The following is a 21225-nucleotide window of genomic DNA, read 5'->3' on the forward strand; positions in this document are numbered from 1 at the left end:
CTATTCCGTCTCAGCTCCCCAGCAGAGCAGCACCATCTGCTCACCCTTGTGTTGGCAGCTGGATTTATATTGTCACCCCTCAAGATTCTTGGGTTGGAATGAGCTTTAGTAAATTTAGTGAAGATGAGAAATGGTACTGTGCTGATCTCTCCAGTCTATCATGTCAGCTGAAGAAAAAATGGTTTGATACGATTTTAGTGGCATCCCTTAAAAAAAAAAAAAAAAGTAAAAATCCAACAATCTTGAGTTGTTTTTTTTTGCATTGTACGTCTTTAAACACAGTTTTCAGAGAGGCAAGAACCTTTCAAATTCTTGGAAATGTTCAGGAATACAGGCATCTGGCATGTCTTCAGATTTGTTTCAGCATCTGCAAGGATGTGTCAGGCCTTAAAGGATGTTGTGTATATGTGTATGTTTATACACCCAAAAATATGTTGGAACAGATCAAACTTTTACTTTCTTTCTGTGGATATTTAGGTAATTAGATAGTGAATTGAAATTTGTTTGTCTTCCCTAGTGGCAAACAGTCATGTTAGTATGTTTATCTATATTCTTTTCTACTGAAGATTTTGAGATGAAGATTAACCTAATGGATGAATAGTCTTGTTTCTGAATACTACTTGCCCTCCTAGAGTTTTGTGCATGCAGTTGTATGAAGGAAAGGGAAGACTAAGTATGCTGCTGAATGAATGCAGCAGGAATGAAAGGGAAAAAATGTGTGGATGAATGCTAACTGCGAGCAGTGGGACTGTACTTTTAAAAGACCAATAAAGGTCTTTTCATAACAGGACACATGTTGACTAATGCTGATACTGTAGAAGTAAAATTATTTCAAAGCAGGCAAATGTCATAAAGGTCTGTTTGCTCTATCAGAGCCTCCAGAACTGTGTTTCTGCTTACAGTCTGTATGCTGGGTACCAGATAGGGTACTTTCTAGTTGAGAGACAGAAGAACAAATATAAAATGAAAAGCAGGAAACGGGGCCAGGATTAGATGTATCTTCTGTGACTGACCTCTGCACGCTACTCCTTTGTGCTGCTAGCATCCAGCTTCCCTATGACTACGAAGTACCCAGGAGCATTTGTGCTGCGAGCTCACTTGCAGGCACATTACTGAGCTGAATACCTAGCAAAAAGAATCCTGCTTCATTAGCTGCCGGGCAGAGCCAGCAGAAATTGTGCCCCAGAGAAGCCGACCTCTGTAGCCTTTCACGAGCCATATGGAATGGGGACCAGTTTGCCTCCTTCATCCTGAGAAGGTCTCTAGGCTCTGGAGAAGACGGGACAGTAAGGAAAGCCCAGCAGCAGAAATTCAGATGTTATAAAAGGAAGGATAAAAAAAAGGATTGACTGTGGAAGAGAGTGGTTTTATTTTTGTTGAAATAAAGCCATTCCTTCCTGCTGCATTTAATTTTCTGATTAAACATTTCGGAGAGTACTCTTTCAAGAGAAGTACTCGTAGGAAAATTAAGACACCTGGTTGCCACAGCCTTTATTATTATGAATGATTGCAATAAACTATCTGGGAATGCCTGCTTAAAATTACTTGACATTTATTGTGACAGCCACAATTACTACTCGTGGCTATAAACAGTGCCATTTGTTGTTTCTGTGCTGGTACTGTGTTATACAGCATTAGTAGGGATGGATATTGCCCCTTGTTAAGAGCGGAACGAGGACAAACGAGACACTGCTGCTGAGCTTCAACATGACAGGTGTTCACATACAACTTTGTGTATTTGTTTTTGAGGTGGAGGAGAGGAAGGAGTAATAACTCCAGTTATAGAAAAGGTAGATTTGAGTTTGTAGATATAACACTCAGGCACGCAACCCTTTTTTACAGGCTGTTTGTCCCCTGCTGCATGGACAGCCAACAGCATAGAGCACACTGACCCTTTCTGTGTCACAACAGCACTTTTATTTGAATTTCTGCTCCTGTTTTTTTGCTTAGTCATATCCTCTTCGTTATGACTGTGCGTTGTACAAGTTGCCATGATTTTTTCTGGGTGACACTTCTGCTTTCAGTAACAACAGTTTTTTCAGTGGCAATCATAAGAAGGCATGAGTTGCCATCCATCAGTGATTCAGTCACCTGCATGGCCCTGATAGTATCCAGCGCTGGCTCCTTCAGCAGAAGTTCTAGGAGCAGCTGCATATTAACGTGGTATTCACCTGTTTTGCTTTTGCCTGTAAATTTGAGGGCATATATATATATATATTTTTTTTTTGCTTTTTATATACTTCCTAGTTATGCATTTTTCTAGTATTCCCATAACTGTTAAGGTTTTTAACCCCCTAAGCTCTTTTCTTTCATGTAGCTGAATAGAATTGAGCTATACATTTATGTCTCACACATGTAAAATATTTTTTCCCTGTTCTACTTCTAAATGTCCTGTTTGTCTTCTGGTTCCGGTATTATGAGGTGGTAAAAAGAATCACATTACCATCTGGACTTCATATTATTCAGTAACATGTATGCTTCTGTCATGTCCCTGTGCAACTAGTTTTCTTTTTCTGTAAAGGTTCAGTTGTAGCACCTAGCAGACGTGAATTCTTATGACTTGAGTTTATATTCGCAAAAAAACCTGTACATGGCATTACTTTCATGTACTATTTCAGATATGGCAGTGCCCCACTGTCACCTGTGTGACGAGATTTTGTCTTTTTCACAGACTTTACAACTCATATCTCATGAGCAATTCTGTCGGTTTTTACTTTCTCAGGGTGCAAAATCAGCAGGATTCAATAAAGTAAATAAAACAGAAAGCTGCTATCTAATGTTAATCTGGGAAATTAAAACAGCCTTTTGTTACTAATTAACTACTAATGTCACAGAATCCCTAGGACAATAGAATTGTGTGTTAATATTAGTTACAACAGTACTATTAATTTGGCTGGATTTAACTTACTGGGTTTGTTTAGCTGGTAGGAATATGAACAAATTTGTTCTGTGAAAAAAATGTTTCATCACAGATATATACAGATTGTTTATTTTGTCAGGTCAAGTTTCAAAAGTACGTGTAATAATCCACGTTTTGAATGTTAGTTATCTACGTTCTGAAATACTCTTCTATCTTCCTCCAGTCTTCTATATAACACTGTGAATTTCTCCTTCCATTACCAAGCCCTATTTGTTTTTGTTTTTGTTTTGTTTTTTTTAGCCCCTTCCCTGTTTTAAAAGCCAGCAGCATGTGTGTGGCATGAATTCCTTCACCCACTAATGAAATCAAGTTACCGGGAGGGTGACTTGAGGAGATAGAAGGAGAACCAATATAAACCACAGAATGTAGTCTCTGTGCCTTTTCTGCTAACTGGTCTATGGAGAGCACTTAGCATGTCAGATCTTAAGTTTTGAGAATATTTATAAGCAAATATTACTGTAGCTTCAGCCTGGACATGCCTGAGATAAATTTGAAATAGGTAGATGTGAAGCAAAATGCAGGCCACAAAGACTGAATATTTGGGGAGTATGGACATGGTTTACTTTGAGATTCTTTAAAAAGAGAAAAACATACTGTAAGTGGAAATGAAAAAAAAAAAAGTCTGGATAAGTAGAAAGAGAAATAATATCTGATCCTTACTGAAATCACAGAATATTCACCTTATTCACTAGAGTATTGAAATCCATGCTCCACTCAAAGAAATACCTTGAGCAGGATTTGGCTTTATACTAGCTTACAACATCTCTTATTGCTGTGGCTAACTTTGTGTATGGATTTCTATACTTTTTAAAAAACATTAATTTAATAAATATTCTTTCTTTTCTTTTTTCAGGACATAAATATGTCCTGAAAGGAGAGATATTCTAATGATTAAGGGCATTGGAGAGGAAACTGAAGGGAAGTGGAGGGGGGTCATTTTTAGCACCGGGGCTTCCTGTGGAGCAGATATACTCTCATTTCAGTGGTCACAGAAGGCAATGGAGAATCTGACATAAGTAATTTTAAGTTCAGGTGACTTATTTCTCTTTGCCTCAGCTCCTTGTTATGGAAAAGAAATGACATTTATTTTGTCCTATTAGGTGTCTTGTCATTTTAGATTAGGAACTATCAGGATTGTGTCTCATTATGCATTTCTAGCATTGGGGTTGTGATTTTGCTTCAGTTTTCTAGTCGTTTCTAGTCATTATAATAACATAGCTAATAATAAATTAAAGATTGTTTTGCAAAATGTAGTCTCAGCCATGGAAGCAAAAATAAATTCTCTGCATGTGAAGCCTCAGAAGTGGGCCCTATCTACTAAATTAGTGAACATTTTATGTTTACTGAGCTAATGTTCAGGAGAAAAAAGGGGTAACATTAAATCACTAGAACGTTTTCAGCTGACTATGTTGAGTCTGTTTAATAAACAGGTTTATACACTGTTTAAAAAACAATAAATACAACTAAATGCAAAAATATCTGAACACCGCCTTAAGGCTCCACCACCTCCCTTTTCAGAACCAGGACACGGCATAAGTTTATTTTGGAAACTTTTGTTTAGTGCTGGGTATGACAGAGTGGTTTTTTTTCTCTATTCTGTTTTCTTTTGGACAGGATCTGTATCATCAGTCATATGACTGTGTCTGTGTCATGTTTGCCTCTATTCCGGATTTCAAGGAATTTTACACAGAATCTGATGTAAATAAGGAAGGCTTGGAATGTCTCAGGCTGCTAAATGAGATCATTGCTGACTTCGATGATGTATGTACTTCTAACAACAATCAACATATGGTTTCAATTTAATAACCCAGGGTATGCAACAGTAAACAAATGTATTTGAAAAGGAGAGCAGAAGAGCTGTCAGAAAAGAACTTTTGTGTGCCTAGTCATGTGGAAATTACTTACACGGAGTATTAAAGGAAAAAGAGATATATGTGGGATAAATCATACTGACACCATGCTAGTTGCTTTTCATTCTCTTTAAGGAGAATCCTATGCATATATCTGATGGAGAAATTCTGCCCTTCAGTTGCAGTTCATGAGTCAGCCACATTATATGCCACATATTAACTCTAGTTTCCAAATACTAATGCCTAAAGTAAAGTACCTAAGTCTGTGCCCTAAAATTTTACAGCTCTGGGTTATACTTGATCATAAGGGCATAAAACTATTAAAGAGTCTTTAATTTAATGGAGGGCAACAAAGATGATGAAGGGTCTAGAGGGGAAGACATGTGAGGAGAGGCTGAGGTGCCTTGGTTTGCTCAGCCCAGAGCAGAGCGGGCTGAGGGGAGGCCTCATGGCGGCCTGCAGCTCCCTCACGAGGGGAGCGGAGGGGCAGGCGCTGAGCTCTGCTCTCTGGGGACAGCGACAGGACCCGAGGGAACGGCATGGAGCTGGGACAGGGGAGGGTCAGGCTGGGGGTTAGGGAAAGGTTCTGCACCCAGAGGGTGGTCGGGCACTGGGACAGGCTCCCCAGGGCAGTGGTCACAGCACCGAGCCTGCTGGAGTTCAAGAAGCATTTGGACAACGCTCTCAGACACATGGTCTGATTTTCATGTGGTCCTGTGTGGAGCCAGGAGTTGCACTCAGTGGTTCTTGAAGTCCCTTCCAACTTGAGGTATTCTGTGATTCTATGATCTGCATTGTTGTGGTTATACAGCACGTTGACCAGTTGGTATATGAGCAATGGGAATGTTTTAACTTTCCATTCTCTTAAGTTACAAGCAAGTGCAGAGTGTATGACTATAGATAGATTGTGAAAAGGCATCTGTAAAGGTCTCACTGAGAACTGTATTTGTCTTAAAAAAGTTGTTTGTGATGAAGATACCCAAAGAGGTGTTAAGATTGTGTCATGACTCAGACAGCACAGTCTAGATTTGCATTTGTGCAACTGTAGAGGGAATTTTAGCAGCATACCCATTTGAATAACTTTGGAGTGTTCAAAACAACCTGTGTTATAAACTAGAATTCCTACCATCCCATCCTGAAGAGATGCTCACTTTCAGAAAGCTGCATAAAGCTTAACCACTGGCTTGCATGGTGACTCAGTTCCAATATCAAATGAGTGCAAAGTCCACGGACTAAAAGTGGACTAAGTTAACTAAGTTAAAAAGACCCTAATGCACGATAAGGTGGAAATTGATCTCATTACTATAAGTTTAGTTCCTTTATATAAAAATATATTTTAACAGACATAAATTCCTTTTCCTTGGGAACAATTATTGTATCTATTGTTTTATCCACCCTTTATCCTGTATATATTTGTGAAACCATTTGGGGTCTATTAAGAGACAGTTCTAAGAACTAATACTCTGAATTCTGTAAGAGGAACAAGCTGTTAGAGTATCAAGGCTGCTGATCTCAATAACTATTCTTGTTTTACAGCTATTGTCTAAGCCAAAGTTCAGTGGAGTTGAAAAGATAAAGACCATTGGGAGCACTTACATGGCAGCAACGGGACTGAGTGCTACACCCAACCAAGAACAGTGTCAGGTATAGAAAAAAAGTTCTTGCTCAATGAAAATCATTTTCAAATGAAGCCTAAAATTCTGTTCATTAAACTGCATGATACATATAACATTGTGGCCTAGTTTTTTCTTCTTAATGTAGATTGTATTGTAAAAGTGTATACTTTTATTTAGCATCTCCATGAATTATTGTTCTTCACATTGCAGTTTGAAAATGCCACCTCTGTGTTTTCTAAGTCTAGATTCACTCTTCTACTCTGAATAGAATACACCATTTTATTGCTACATGCTGCAGCAGAAGTAATTGGATTTATGGAATCTTAAGAAGACTGTAGGAATCACTATTTTCTGTCGTAAGTTGTGAGTGCAGGGTGGCCATATTAACCATACACTTAAAGAACTTTCAGGCTCATCACTGAAAACAGGTTCCTTTGTTTCTGATTGGTTTAATAGGGTAGCATTGGGAACTGCAGTCAGTAGAAATGAAGTTCAGAGAAGCAATTCGTAACTTTGAAGCAAAGTCCTTGGTTTTGCCATGATCTTTAGAGTACTCCAGGTTAGCAACAGAGACATAGCAATTATGAATCAATGCATTCTCTGCTAAGGATTAATTGTGCTCCTGACAAATTCATGTTGCTTCTAGAGAGAAGCAATTAACACCTGAACTATAGACCCTAAGAATCCTAAGGACAAAATAGAATAATTCTAAATTAGCTCTGACATCCAATACAGAGAGGTGAAGGGGGTGAAGGAAATGCAGGACTGCAGACTAGAGAAGAGAAGACTTAGAGGAGCTCTCAACCACTGCTTAAATTAGTATGTACACTGGAAGAAATGTATTGTTTTAGTTACTTCCACAAAGTTAATCAGGAGATCCAAGTCTTACTGTTCCTTCAGTGATTTAATACGCATTTTGAAATAAATTCCACCAAAATTTAGAGGTCTTCAGTCCAGATGCTCCAAGATCCACAGGTATTGCAGTACCTAGCGCAGCAATGACTGACTGCTAGGCATGCTGCTGGGCGCAGCCCCCATCTCAAAAGAAGCACCCAGGGAAGGCTAAATGACTAAAGATGGGGTCTGAATACATAAGCTGAGTTGAAAAACAATCTGACATAGGTAGGATTGATCTCCAAAGGAAACAGAAAGGCTTCATTGATCTAAACAACTGCTCTGTCAAGTGCCACTACTGTCCCACCTAGGTTGATATATCTACTTTATGAATCATCTCACAAAGTTGTCATCTGTCCATTTATTCTGTCACTTTATCTTAAAAAAGGAGGAAGATTCAGTCATTTCTCATAGAGACCCGTAAGCCTACCTCTTAAGAAATCATTCTCTGTCAGGGTCCTACCCTGGGCTGTGGAAGCCTGAAAATCAATTCTCTCCTTAGGCTGGGGGGGCTTAAACCAGTACTTAGAAATAAGGCTACGCTGTCGATGTACAAGAAGAAATTAAGTCTATAGCCTTAGTAACTCATGTAAACGGTGAGATAGTAAATTAGTGGACAGGGGATGGGTTGTCTTTTCACTTCATTTGTCCTGCATTTTGTTCATTTTCACGTCTATTAGATGTTCTCAGAGATGCTTGCTTATCTGCCAGATGAAATCAGTGGAGAAAGTCTTAAAACTAAATCTCACTGGAGCTTAAGTTAGCTGCTTAAGCACCTAGCACTAGGGTGCTGAGATGTGCAACACTGAGAGGGAGACATCTCTGTGGGGCTGACCACAAGCATTATTTATTATTAAGGGGCATAAAACAGAAGCAGACACTCAGAGAAGATTAATAAGCAAATCCTAAGCACACATAGGCAGTGAGTGCCGGTGGGACTAGACAGCAGCTAATCAGTTGTTTGACAGTCAGAATGTTAGATTATGCATTTTTTGGATCTCTCATCTTTAGACTGATTGATCATGTAAGTGAAATGCATCATGGTCCATTGGCCATTGTTTCATCTAAGTGATGCCGGACAGGACATAATCTTCTTACATTACTTTTCTGCTGCAGCCTGCTGGCATTAGGATATCCCTGAGGGTTTAAGTGCTTTCAGATTCAGCATATCTTGGCTATGTTCTCACAGTAACTAAGGCTGAGGAAAATGATTTTATTCTGTTTGTTTGGCAATTCAGGAACCCGAACGACAGTATATGCACATAGGAACCATGGTGGAGTTTGCATTTGCCTTAGTGGCAAAACTGGATGTCATAAACAAGCACTCATTCAATGACTTCAAGTTACGAGTAGGTATGTATTACAGGATTTTTATGAGAATATCCTGGAGGAAGGGGAGAACTCCGCATAATGTTCAAGCCTATTAAGGTATTAGTAGAACTGTCCAACAGGGCAGTATTACTTAATGAAGAAAATACAGTCTCAGGTTTATGTTTTTTTTACTCTATAGTATTTGTTACAGAGGTTTTTAACTGTGTATTTTTTTTAAGCTACTCAGTACCAAAGGAGACTCTAAACAGGGCTTTACAAAACCATATGAATACCTTTGGAAGACAGTACCTACAAAGGGGCCAGTGAGGCTGGAGTTTGAAATATTTCGGATGTACTTAAATCAAACAAGCATACAAAAATGCTTCCTTCCTGGTGTTAAACAAATGAGGATATTTCTCTTCTTTGTTATTCTGTGGTTATTGACAAATAAGAGCAAAATTGACTAGTTATTTATATTTGCTAGGGGTATCACTTATATTTCATCTTCTAATTGCTTCCCTTTGTTCATCATGGTATTTTTGAAAAAATACACAGTTGCGGTACGCCATGATGATGAGATAAATGAATTCAGAGCTGGTCAAGAACTTTGTGTTCCAAAATGCTTAATTCCTGATAGCAGTACACAACAGTTTAACAATGCAATCTGTAACTTGGAAAATGTGAAATGAAAGCATTAAATAAATATTGGAAACCTATAAATCTTGGAAACATGTCTGCAGTATTTGATTTCCAACGGTTGTTCTCCCTTCTTGTCTTTTTCTTGCTGGGCAGCTTGCTTTTCCTTTCAACAGCTCCTCTCATGTTTATTTCACAGTGCCACCCACTGGCAAAGCTTGCTATTTTCTGACCTTAAATATTCATGTGTTCCTTAAGGCACTTCTTTGCTTTGTTTTGTGTTCCTTGCCATAGTTAAAAAAAAAAAAAATGACAAAGCAAATCTGAAGTATGCCTCCTTCTTGATGTGTTACAGAACTTGATGAGTTTATAAAAAACGTGTAGAGATACCATATTTCTGTGCAGAATAAAAGTTCTCTTCTTGCTGTAGATGACACGTGTCACATACTTGCAAACATACTTTTATCAGCAATGTCAGTAGAGATAAAGAGCTGCTGAGTATCAGTGCTAAATCAGCAAACTGATTATAGCAATGCTGACTCTTTTTAACTAGGAATTATGAGGCATGATGTTTTGGGGGAAAAACTAAAGGAATGATACATGTTTAGAATGGAGGGGGAAAAAAAAGAAAAAAAAAAGAGGAAGGATTAAATCTACAGAGGGACACGGGCGCAGAACTGGCACTTTGACACTTTAATCTAGTATAGGCACCACTGAGATCTTCAGATCCACTTCCCACCACCAGCTGACTATGAAAGCATCTGATATACATAGGAATTAGAGCCACAGAAACATTTGAGCATCTTGCTCTCACTACATAATTGGCACTTTAGGGATTTAAACCCAACTTGCCATTTGTAAAAGCCTTCCTCAGCTAGCATCTAACCCTAGAACTGTTGCAGCTCACCAGAGGTCTCAGCTTTCAACCTTCATTTTGCTGTAAGTGCCTGAAATGCTGGCTGTGCCTTAGGAGGCACACAGCTTACCCCGATGTTGTCAGACAAGAGAGCACCTAGACTATATTTCAGGCATTTCTCCTATTCTGTTAGCTAAGGTGCTTGATTTATTAGACAAGCTCAGATATGTTTTTGCAGAAAGTTTTGCAGAGGTGCTACTTTTTTTTTCTCAGACCGGAATAGAGTCTGACATGTTGTTTCCCATATAGCTTCATGGTTAGAACGTTTGTCTGTGTTGTGTGTGAACTTGATTTTGTTCCTGCTTTTGGCTGAGGCTGTTCAAGCATGGGGATCCCTGTTTCCTGAAGGATGCCATGAGGCCAAGGTGTAGGATGCTTTCAAGTTGGAAACTTTTTGTCAGTGTTTGCTGAAGAGTATTCCCATTTTCATGGAATAATTAAACGTCCCATTGCGCATGAGAGAACGAGACAACATCATCCTCTGTTAAAGAATTCACCTGGATGAGATGGCTGCTGTTCCAGCCTTGCCCCAATACACATTTAAGTGTCATGCAAAAGAGAACTGCACTAGCAGGAGTCACTTAGAGCAGCACATCTCAGACTGCCTTGGTGGCCAAAACACATTGCTAAGAGATATGGGTAGAAGTCTTCTTGAAGAAGGAGGGATCTGAACCTGGTTTTCCAGTCCCTGAAGGCATTACTTAAACCATCAGCAGTGTTGGTTCAGGAAATTAAAAATAAACAAAAACCCTCACCTCCTTCCCATTATATTCTGTGGGAGAGTCCCACTGCATGGTCCTCATTTCTGGACCATGGCAGAGTGTATACCACACACATCTCTTCAGTATTCCCTGCAAGCTATCTTGAGCTACTCAGCAGATAGCTTTTGTGGAGGTCCCTAATGCCTTCTGCGCTTTGGTTATCAAGAAACAGAAAGACCCACCTATGACTTGGGAGTTAGTGCAGAGTGTTGCAAGGCCTAAGTCACTTCATGAGTTTAATCCCAATTCCTTAAACAAATATTTATCAGGTTTTTATCTGATATCCTTTAGGGTTTGCATATTTTCCTAATTTTCTAGATTTAACTGCTCTAGAACATTTCCAGGGTTTCCTGGTGGGTGTATAGCCTGGTTGCTAGCCCATGCTGCCATGTTATATGTGATCCATAATAGATGAGCTAGCTCTGAGATGCCTCCCCATGCTACATTCACAATTCTATTTTGCTGCATAGACATATCCCTAGTGATGCTATCTGTCAGAGAATAAAGAGAAGTCAGTTACGATCTTTTGATTTGGGGATAGCTGTAGAAATCCAAACTGTTCACCATTTCAGGGTACATTTCTCACTGGGTATAAGTTGTCTTTCCTGCTCGTCAGTAAGTGTAGTTTCAATTATAGCAGATTTGATGCTGGTTAGTGATAGCGCTTTTGATTTTGCCTCCTTGTTTCCTTCCCTACTGGCGGAGTACAACTCACTCCCTTTACAAACATAACCTAGAATGGAAACTGACTGCAAGATAAAACATGTCGAGAGCCTAATGGGGGACTGTACTATGTTGTTCTTCACTCGTAAGGTCTGCATTTCAGAACTAGCAATTTCTTACTCTTATTCCATACTTTAGCAAAAGATAGGAATATATATACTTACAATATAACTCTTTAGGACCATATTATAGGCAAGCCAGCCTTCAGAACAAGGATTCAAATCCTTGTGATTCATTCACATTAATTTATTCTACATTTAAAAAGCAATGAGTACTGTAAAATTCATTTAATTTGGCCATCAATTATTAGAGAGGAGAAGCCTTTCACTGAAAGTAGAAATAAGAAGAATAATAAGAACTGTGGTATATCTGTTTTCCCAAAGGAAGCTGTTCTTCCTACACTGTGTTTCTCATGCTATGTATCAAAGGCAGTAGCAGGTTATTAGGATAATAATAGTTAAAAATATTAAAATTATTCAGGATGAGAGGGAGTTGTAAAACTAAAATTAGATTAACTATCTTTTGCCATTTTTATAAGTAACATCCTCTTATTGTAATGGGATGTGAACAGGCTGTACCCACTAGTCAAGACGGACCAAATACCATGCTTATTGACTTGTTATGTTACCAGGTGCAATACTTGTCCTCATTTGGTGGATCTTCTTAATATTATATTCTGATGTTTTTCAGGTATTAACCATGGACCTGTAATAGCTGGAGTAATTGGAGCTCAAAAACCACAATATGATATCTGGGGCAATACAGTAAATGTGGCCAGCAGGATGGACAGCACTGGTGTCTTAGATAAAATACAGGTACTCTTGTTTCGTGCTGGTATTTATCTTAATCCTTTGGGTTTGGTGCTTAAAACATATTTTACATTTGTGCACCAAAAACTCTGTGGTTTTGGAGCTGAGATTGCCTACATAAAAAATGACCTACCAGTTGTCTGTATGTTTAAAAAGAATTATACCATGGGCAGGAACATAAAGAATTAAAAGAAAAAGTATGGGGAAATATGTGAGAAGAATCAAAACTTTGTATTCACCCTACAGAAGAATACAGTGGAAGCAATTATGTTTTGCCTGAAAATGCAGCACCAGATTAAGAGAAGATTTGAGGGAAATCACATTTGTATTCTATACATCTCTAAAGTCATAAAATATTAGCTACATTATCCCTGAGGGGTTTTCCTGATGTTAATTATTTCTATATAAAGGAAATATCCATAACTACAGTATGTCAAATTAAATCCATAAAGCAGTGATGAAGCATTTATTTTGTTGAAACATATAAAATAATAATCTTTATAGATTATTATTGCAAGGTTAATGGTTGACTTGATGACCTTGGAGGACCTTCCAACCTAAGTGATTCTGTGATTATCTATATAGATTGGAGACAGAGCTGTGTAGTAAAGACCTTCAATTTGCTAATTTTCCAGTGATTTCATATTTAGGGATCACATTTTAATTTTCTGCCTGGTATGCTGCATAGCACTTGGGGTTCCCACCATGTATGTGATTGAGACCACTCAGAATCTAAGGCTGAGACAATTCATATCTAAATAATGCAAAAGTAGAGCTGCTGGCCAAAACTGAAAACAGGAGGGATCTCAAAGCAATGACATCTACACTTGTTTGCTTCACAAAGAAACGTGGCTAGTCTGAGAAAGCTGATTCTGTTGAACAACCTCTGCCCTAGCAGTCTTATACCTAAAATGGCAGAACTGCTTCAAGTTTGGTTCACAGCCAGTTATGTGGGAAACTGCCAACAGCAGCTCTGACAGATGATGCTAATGTCTTACGATCACTTCATTCACGCTGCTTTAGTAAGCGCAAAAAGATGGGGAAGGTGGGTATAATGAAATAAAAAACAGCTCTCAAAGCTGAGAAAAATGCTGTGTGAGGATGAGTATTGTTCTTTGTGTATCTACAAGCCCTGAGTTTACGGCCCTAGGTACAAAAATGATTATACTGAATTTAATACTTAATGTATGCGATTAGAATGGGCAGCCAGCAACAGACTATTTAAAAGCTCAGGTGCTCAAACCTAGTCTAAGTCCTTTAAAGGGCTTGTAAGTATTATGGCAAAACCCTTGTAATTGCTCAGCTGTTCTCTGGAAGAAGATTCTGCTTTGCTCTTTTGTCAGTGTTGGTTTTGTTATTGTCTTGTTGCAGGTTACAGAGGAGACAAACAATGTTCTGCAAACATTGGGGTACATGAGCACTTGCAGAGGAATAATAAATGTAAAAGGAAAAGGAGAATTGAAGACATACTTTGTACATACTGAAATGACAAGGTCCCTTTCACAAGGGAATGTGGCATCTTGAAGAATGCTTGTACATGTCATCAATACCATATTTTCAGGAAAGTATCACGCACTTTTTAACTACATTTTGGCCCTTAACATGCGTGCTATATTCTGATATGTGGCACTTATTTTAATATGGCTGCAGAATAGTCCCATGAGCCATCATTTTGCACCTTGATATTCCTATGTTCAAGGACAGTTGTGATGTACGCTGTAGGACTGGAAGATTGTACTGCAACTTGCACTGTTATTCCGAGACGAGAAAAGAAGGAATGGGAATTAAAAAGAGGTAACTCATCCTGAAAGGACTAAAAAGAGATGTTGGTGACAAATGTGGGGAAAAAAGGCAATAAAGCTAGGGGTGCATACTATTTCCCGATGCATGGTGTTTTCTGGAAAATACAGTCGCTCCCCAATAGCATCTACTAATCTGGTATTAGATACAGTATTTGTAAATAAGTTTACTCAGTTCACACATGATTTGGATGTGATCACCAGTTGCATCTCATAGCCAGGGACACGTTGGGTGGCTTGCTGGCATTCTTTCTGAAGAGAACTAACAATGCTGGATTAGTTTTGTACAAACGTGTCAAATGTTTTGAAGCTATTGTCTTTTGTAAGGTTAATTCATTAAAAGTTTATATGTACTTTGTCTTACTGTTGCTGTCTCTTAGTTTTGCTTCCTTCTATGGCTTCTGTCCCTCTAAACCTGCGCGTCTGCTGCTGTGGCTGCTGCTTTTTATTCAGCAGTTAGATGCTGAGGCAGGCTGTGGCCAGCTATTGCAATAGCCTAGGTCATTAATATCTGCTAGATTTGCTGTTGCCTTTCAGAAATTCAATCAACTCTATTGTCTTCAGTCTTGGTTGGTATCCTAGGCACTCTGCAGTCATTTGGTCCTTACGTGATACAGACTTACCTCAGATCCATAAACACAGCAAAGTGGGGGATACTGGAGACAGTAGCAGCATTGCTACGCTACAACTGGCCTGCAGTGCTTAAACAGTAACTAGGAGAAGCTGTACAAGAGAGGAAACATTCTGTTTGTTCTGCACTTCCACCACCTCTTTTGCTCTGGCATGCCTTTCACTTACCTTCCCAATGCCAGATTTTGTGGGATAATTACAGATAATCTAATTTATCAGGACACGACTATGAGTGGAAGATATGAAAAATGTCATTTTGTGGATATTCAAGATGAATTTAAAACCTGTTGAATTAAAAAATAGCATACTTGAAAAAATTCATAGATGAGTAAGGTGAGAGACTGAAAAAGCCGGTAACTACTATCTTCATTTGAAAGCACTATAAAGATTATTTTTGCTTTGCTATTATCAATACTTGATATTAACAATTTTAGTCATTGTAACAGCCTAACAAGACCAAAATTAATAAAATTTTCCTATTTAAAAATATCATATAATTACAAGATATTTTTTCTGACTGATATGAATATAGATGTCAACTTATGCACTATTAGCTCTGTCATACTATTGAATTGTAAAAAGGATTCATGGAACAATCTTTCAGATTTCTAATTCATGAAACATGTATTTACATTTGTATTGAGTTGGTGTCCTTTCAGAAGGAGTTCCCAAAATTGTGGGTCACAAGTAAATGGCATCAGGCTATGCAAAGTCTCACTGAGTGTGGCATGGTTACTGACAGCAGCCATCCGCCCTCTAGCAAATTGGAATAGCAGTCAATTTCAAAATGCCTACATTTGAAGTAAAATAGACAACCTGAATTTTTATCCCTTAAATTAAACAAACAAACTAACAACTTAGATTTTGAATGTACTCTGAGCCTTTAAAACCTTTCTGGTATTATCACAGGTCAAAGCAGTCATTTCTCACTATGGATGAAAACCCTGTATGTAAATTCATGTGTAATTATATTGTACTGTCGTATCTATGTGCAGCTTTCAGGTATAACCTGTATATTCAGGGTTTTGTTTTTCATTTGTATTCTTGCACATTCTGTGCACCAGTACTAAACCTTGTACCTAGTTTGATAGGCTTGTTTCTATGATTTTTATAAAAGTTAAACAATACTATATTTCTGTAACCCATAAAATGTTAAAATATTTAAATAGTGGTGAGCTAACTGGTCTAATGAAATATAAAGATATATATGTCCCCTCCAAGAACACGTTGAAAATGCCCTTGTTCAGGGCACTCATGTTACTCTGGTATTCTCTCATTTTGTACTTGCATTCTGACTCTTGCTACTATGTAGCCAAATCCTGCTAAAGAACAAGAAAGTGGGCAAAAGATGAATATACGTATAGTTACGATGCCCAAAGAATGGTGCATACCATCCTCTCTCCAGCCTTCAGTTGCTGACTAGTATTATTATCTTTCTAGTGCCAAGAAGCTATTTGTATCCAATAAATATTTTTGTCTTCCAATGCATCTTACATCTACTGTTTATACCGTTTTATTCTTCCCCTGTCTAGATTGATCCAGAGATCCTGTATCCTCCTTCTTCCTCTCCTGCAGCAGTGTCACCTGCCTCAGTATCTGAATATAACACTATTTAAGTATCACTGTATAACTTGAAAAGCTTTCTGATAATCATACCCGTCAGTATTCAATATGCCATATTTTCTACACACTATAAGGCTCAAGTTCTGTGACTCCCATGTTGGTGCTATAGTTCATAGGTTGCTAGCAAATCTTAAAGAACGTGAGTTTAAAAAGTAAAATGCAGGTGTGCTTGACAACATGAGGCAGCAGCCAAGAGATCAGTGTAAGAGTGATTCACTGTGGGCTGGGAAAATGAAACCCAAACAAGAACACTTTCGGAGTCTGATGGATTTCTTTATCAAAGCCAGTGCTTTGCTCCTTGGAGGGCTACCAAGGGACAGGAAGAAAGATTAGGCTTGCAGATATTTTTCTTAACTACAAAAGTAGTTGGGATTACCTGTACATTAATGCTATTTAACTGCTGTGTCTAAAGACAGAAGTTAACATCCTATTTAATGTGTGAAAAGCATTATTCATTCTCTTCATATTCCTTTATGGTTTATCTATTTTGTAAACTATCTATAGACCTTATTTACCTTTTTCCACTGACACACAGGTAGGAGTTCAGCCTGCTTATTTCTAAAGAGACAGGTGTGCACATCCAAAGGCAGACCTGTTGAAAGTCTGTCCAATTTTTTTTTCAGAAACTCATTTCAGGACAAATAATCAGCTATGTCATCAGATACTTCATGTACCAACAGATTTACTGTCAAAAACAATGATTACCTTGTCCTTTGATAATTAATTTTCCCTTTGGTTGTATTTCTGTATGAAGATACTTTTTTTTTTCTTTTTTTTTTTTTTTTTTCTCTCATAGCAGTTTCTCCTTTGCCTGACCTATATACTACCCATCAGCACTTTTTACAAGGGGACCTCAAGCTAGGGCTTTTTACTTCCATTTTTTCTTCCTTGTCTAAAATAGTGCCGTGACTCTGGGGAGGAAACAAATGTGGGATGAGATATATGTGCCTTAAATAAAACATGTAATTAACAGTATTTTTGTTCTGTGAAGTACTTCAAATTTTTGTGGATTTTCAAAAGTGATGCGTTAATCAATTGTAGATTGATTATCAATTTGAAAATCAATCAGTTTGGTTCACCCTAAAGCTTAGAATGTATTCGTTTTAAAAGCTTTTAAATTTAGTGGCTGGAATCATCCAGCTAAATACAGTTTTTAATAAACCAGAATGGAATAAAAGGACATTTTAATCTGGTTTGCAACTATGAAGCTATGAAACACTTTACACTATAGGATGTCACTGTTAAAAAAAGGATTCTGCCAACAACTGTTCAAAAATTTCTGATGGAGTGTTTTACAAATATATTTGCAGCGATTGAGATGTTTTGCATGAAAAAACTCAGTTTTGACAGGAAGAAATGCGTGTGAAGTATTTTGAAAGACTGATGTTCCTGGGCTAGAAATTTTTATGTTTGCCTTTCAAAACAGCGTTACCAATTGTTACAAATAATAATGTCCATTTCATGTATAAAATTGTGCATTATTCTATTTACCAGGAAGGTTATTAAACAGAATATTCATCTGATATGGTGAGTTGGAATATCCATTCAGCAGGTGTCAGCCAGCATACAAATAATAATTGCAAATTATATCCGTCAACCATTTGCCATTTTATAATTGTTTTAAAATTATTAAAATAAAAAATTGAAAATCCTAATTCTAAGTCAAGCGGTTGAAATTATAGTCACTATCCAACCAGGAAATGTTTGCAATCTACAAAGTGGTCACTTAGTCACAGTAATTATGTAGAGAATTATTTGAGATAACAGATACAGTCAAGGAAAATTTAAAAATAATTTTAAAAAATCCTGACTAGCTCATGAACAACCCCCCACCTCCCCCTAAAGATTGCAAAAGGTGCACTGGGTTCTGCAGGTGATGTACAGTTGCCTCCCTCTCCTCTGCAAGCCTCTGAAGAGCCTTTCTGTTAGAGGTAGACGGTCTGTCACTGCTTCAGGGCCTGGAAGAAACAAGCACTTTTGTGAAATTAATGGCTTGACTTGAAATGAGGACCAAAGCTATGAGAGTGGAAAGGGGACAGTTTTAGAGTCATTTGTGCTTCAGCTTCTTCAAGCATGAAGGGTCGCAGCATTTGTTGGAAAGGCTATCTCCCCTTCATAGCCCAGGAACACGCGGTGGTCTGATGCATGTTGAGGCCAAGTGGCAGGGACAGGAGCTGAATTGCTAAGCCTTGATTTGACAGCAGTGTAGCCATCTCAGCTCTAAGTGCCACTAGCTTGAAACAGGTATGTCAGCTTATGGCAAGGAGGCGGCACCTGCAGCTTTTCTGCATGTCAATGGCCTGTCTAGTTGTATGTCATCTGTCTCCTGGTGTCCATCCCATCATCTTCCCTGTCCCCACCATCATCCTCCCCATGACCATTTGCCTCACAAATTCCTTTGAGGAATTTACTTGCCAAGTTATTCACTAAGTCAGTTTTTGGCATTTCAGAACAGTCACCCTGCCTTTGAGACAGTTATCACTGTAAAAGTACATATCAACGTATTGAAAATTCAGGAATCATAGCAGTGGAATCTAAGGAGGATAATGTGTACTTCCTAAAAAGGTAGGCAACTGAATTTCTTATCCCTAAGACAACAAATGCAAAGCAACTTTAGTCTCTGACGTCAGCTGTATTTAAATGCGTACTGTTGACGGTATAGATTAAAAGCACTCCATTGCGCTCTCAAAACTGTTTACATGCTTCTTTTTAAGTTGCTGAGGAAATTGACGTACCTCCAGTGCCAAGCTACCTGTAACAACAGTATATGAGCAGTGTATGTGACTGGAACAAAAACCCCTGGGAATTCATGCCCTGCAGGTGGGGAGTCTGCAAAAAGGGAAGAAAGGAAGAAAAAGCCTTTGTAAGATTCAAATCACTCTAGAGAGATTTTTGCTTTGGCTGGGAAGGGAAAATGAACTGAAAAGTATTGTTTCAAATTGTTTCAAATGTGGGATTTAGGACAAATCTGTAACAGATATCCAATGATATTTTTGACAATCTGTATAGCATCCTTCTAGTGCAATTCAACTGGTGCCCTAAACCCTCCAAAGCAGATTCCATGGGGACACTGCTGACTAGCTTCCAGAGTAGCTTAGTGTCCGCTCTATTAAAACCCAGGGTGGCAACAGCGCTGACTTTTTTTTTCCTTACACCAAAAATTTTGAACTCAACTATTTCGTGATCACCGTGGCCAAGACAGCCACCTTACTGTCGCTTCTCTCACAAGGTCTGCTTTATTCTCAAGCAACAGGTCTAGGAGGACACCTTTCCTAGTTGGCTCACTCAGTACTTGTGACAGGAAGTGATCTTCACCACTCTTTAAGAATTTCCCACAGTTGCTTGTTGCAGCAGTATGGTATTCCCAGTTTATGTTTGAGAAGTTGAAATCCCCCATAAGGGCAAATGATCCAGAGATTTCCAGTAATAGCTCATCTGCGCCATCATCCTGGGTGGACAGTCAATAGCAGACACCAACAACACCACCAGCATTACTATCCATCCCCTTAATCCCCACCCAGAGGCTCTCTACCGCGACATCCCCAGTGACAAGGGCTGTACAGTGCAAACTCTCCCTCACGTACAGCACAACACTTCTACCTCGCCTGCTCAGCGTGTCCCTCCTGAACAGCCGACAGCTCTCCATCCCAGCACTCCAGTCGTGGGGCTCGTCCCACTAAGTCTCACTAATACCAATGATTTTACAGCTCTGGGAAAGCTTTCAGTTTATTCCGTTTGTTCCTCATACTGCATGTGGTGGTACACAGGCATTTCAGATGTGTTCCTGAACCCACAGCGCTCCCCGGAGCAGCACAGACGCTCCCAATAGTCTTGTCACCCTCAAATGGTGCCACACCATCCCCTGGCTTAACCTCAGTGTTTTTAACAGTATCTCCTGCCCCCACTGATCCTAGTTTAAAGCCCTCTCAATCAATCTCACCAGGTTATGGGCCAAGAAACATTTCCCCCATCAAGACAGGTGTATCCCACAAAGCCCCAGCAGACCTCATGTCTCAAGGGCTCTTCCACAACTATAAACCCCAAAATTCTGGTGGAGGCACCAGTCTTGGAGCTAGGCATTGATATCCTGGGCTTGCCTGTTTCTTTCCACGTGGGAGGACTGAGGAAAACACTGCCTGGGCTTCTGAATCATTTAGCCATCTTCCCAGGACCCTAAAATCTCTTTTGATTGACTTCAGACTTGCTGTGACACTGATGGTACCCATTTGAAAGAGCAGGAGTCGACAGTAATCTGAAAGCTGTACTAAGCTCATAAACTTGCTGGTGATGTCTCTGATCTGAACCCCAGGAAAGCAGCAGACTTCTCTGAAAAGAGGGTTTGGTGTGCAGGTGGGAGCCTCTGTTTCTTTCACAAGGGAGTCACCTACAACTGTAACTCACCGCTGCTTCTTCACAGCACTGGTCTTAATGCTGCACTTGCTATGAGCTGTTATCAGGTCCTGGCGAGAGAACTAGTACAAATACAAGTTCTCTTCTTTCATCTTTTCACACACCTCATCTGCCATACCCAGAGCAGCATTGAAAAGAAACATTTCAAATTTGACTTCAGAGATCCTGCCTAGCTTAGTTTAAATTTCTGGTGAGCAGTTCCTTATGGCTCTATTTATAGCTACAGCTTCAGCTGAGCTGCTTTTTATAAGATGTTTTGCAATCTCTTGGTGCTTGGACTAAACTACAAAACAGCACTTGCACAGTGGCATGTGTGTTTCTGTGTAG

The 21225-nt window shown here is 38.9% G+C and overlaps 1 protein-coding gene across 4 annotated transcripts in view; it reads left to right on the plus strand.

Annotated features, from left to right (window-relative positions):
- The window catches only part of ADCY2 (adenylate cyclase 2), a 219193-nt gene extending 201182 nt beyond the window's left edge, over window positions 1-18011 (plus strand). For 3 of the 4 annotated variants that reach the window (XM_083827172.1, XM_083827175.1, XM_083827174.1), the window contains 5 exons: window positions 4535-4681; window positions 6307-6414; window positions 8519-8633; window positions 12318-12442; window positions 13808-18011. In XM_083827172.1, the coding sequence (XP_083683298.1) occupies window positions 4535-4681; window positions 6307-6414; window positions 8519-8633; window positions 12318-12442; window positions 13808-13960 (648 nt within the window). In that variant the 3' untranslated portion in view covers window positions 13961-18011. The remainder of the gene's footprint in view (window positions 1-4534; window positions 4682-6306; window positions 6415-8518; window positions 8634-12317; window positions 12443-13807) is intronic. The other variant, XM_083827173.1, reaches the window with a different exon arrangement.
- Window positions 18012-21225: the final 3214 nt, after the last annotated feature.

The sequence above is a fragment of the Anser anser genome, assembly GCF_964211835.1.
Source record: "Anser anser genome assembly, chromosome: 2".
NCBI lineage: Eukaryota > Metazoa > Chordata > Aves > Anseriformes > Anatidae > Anser > Anser anser.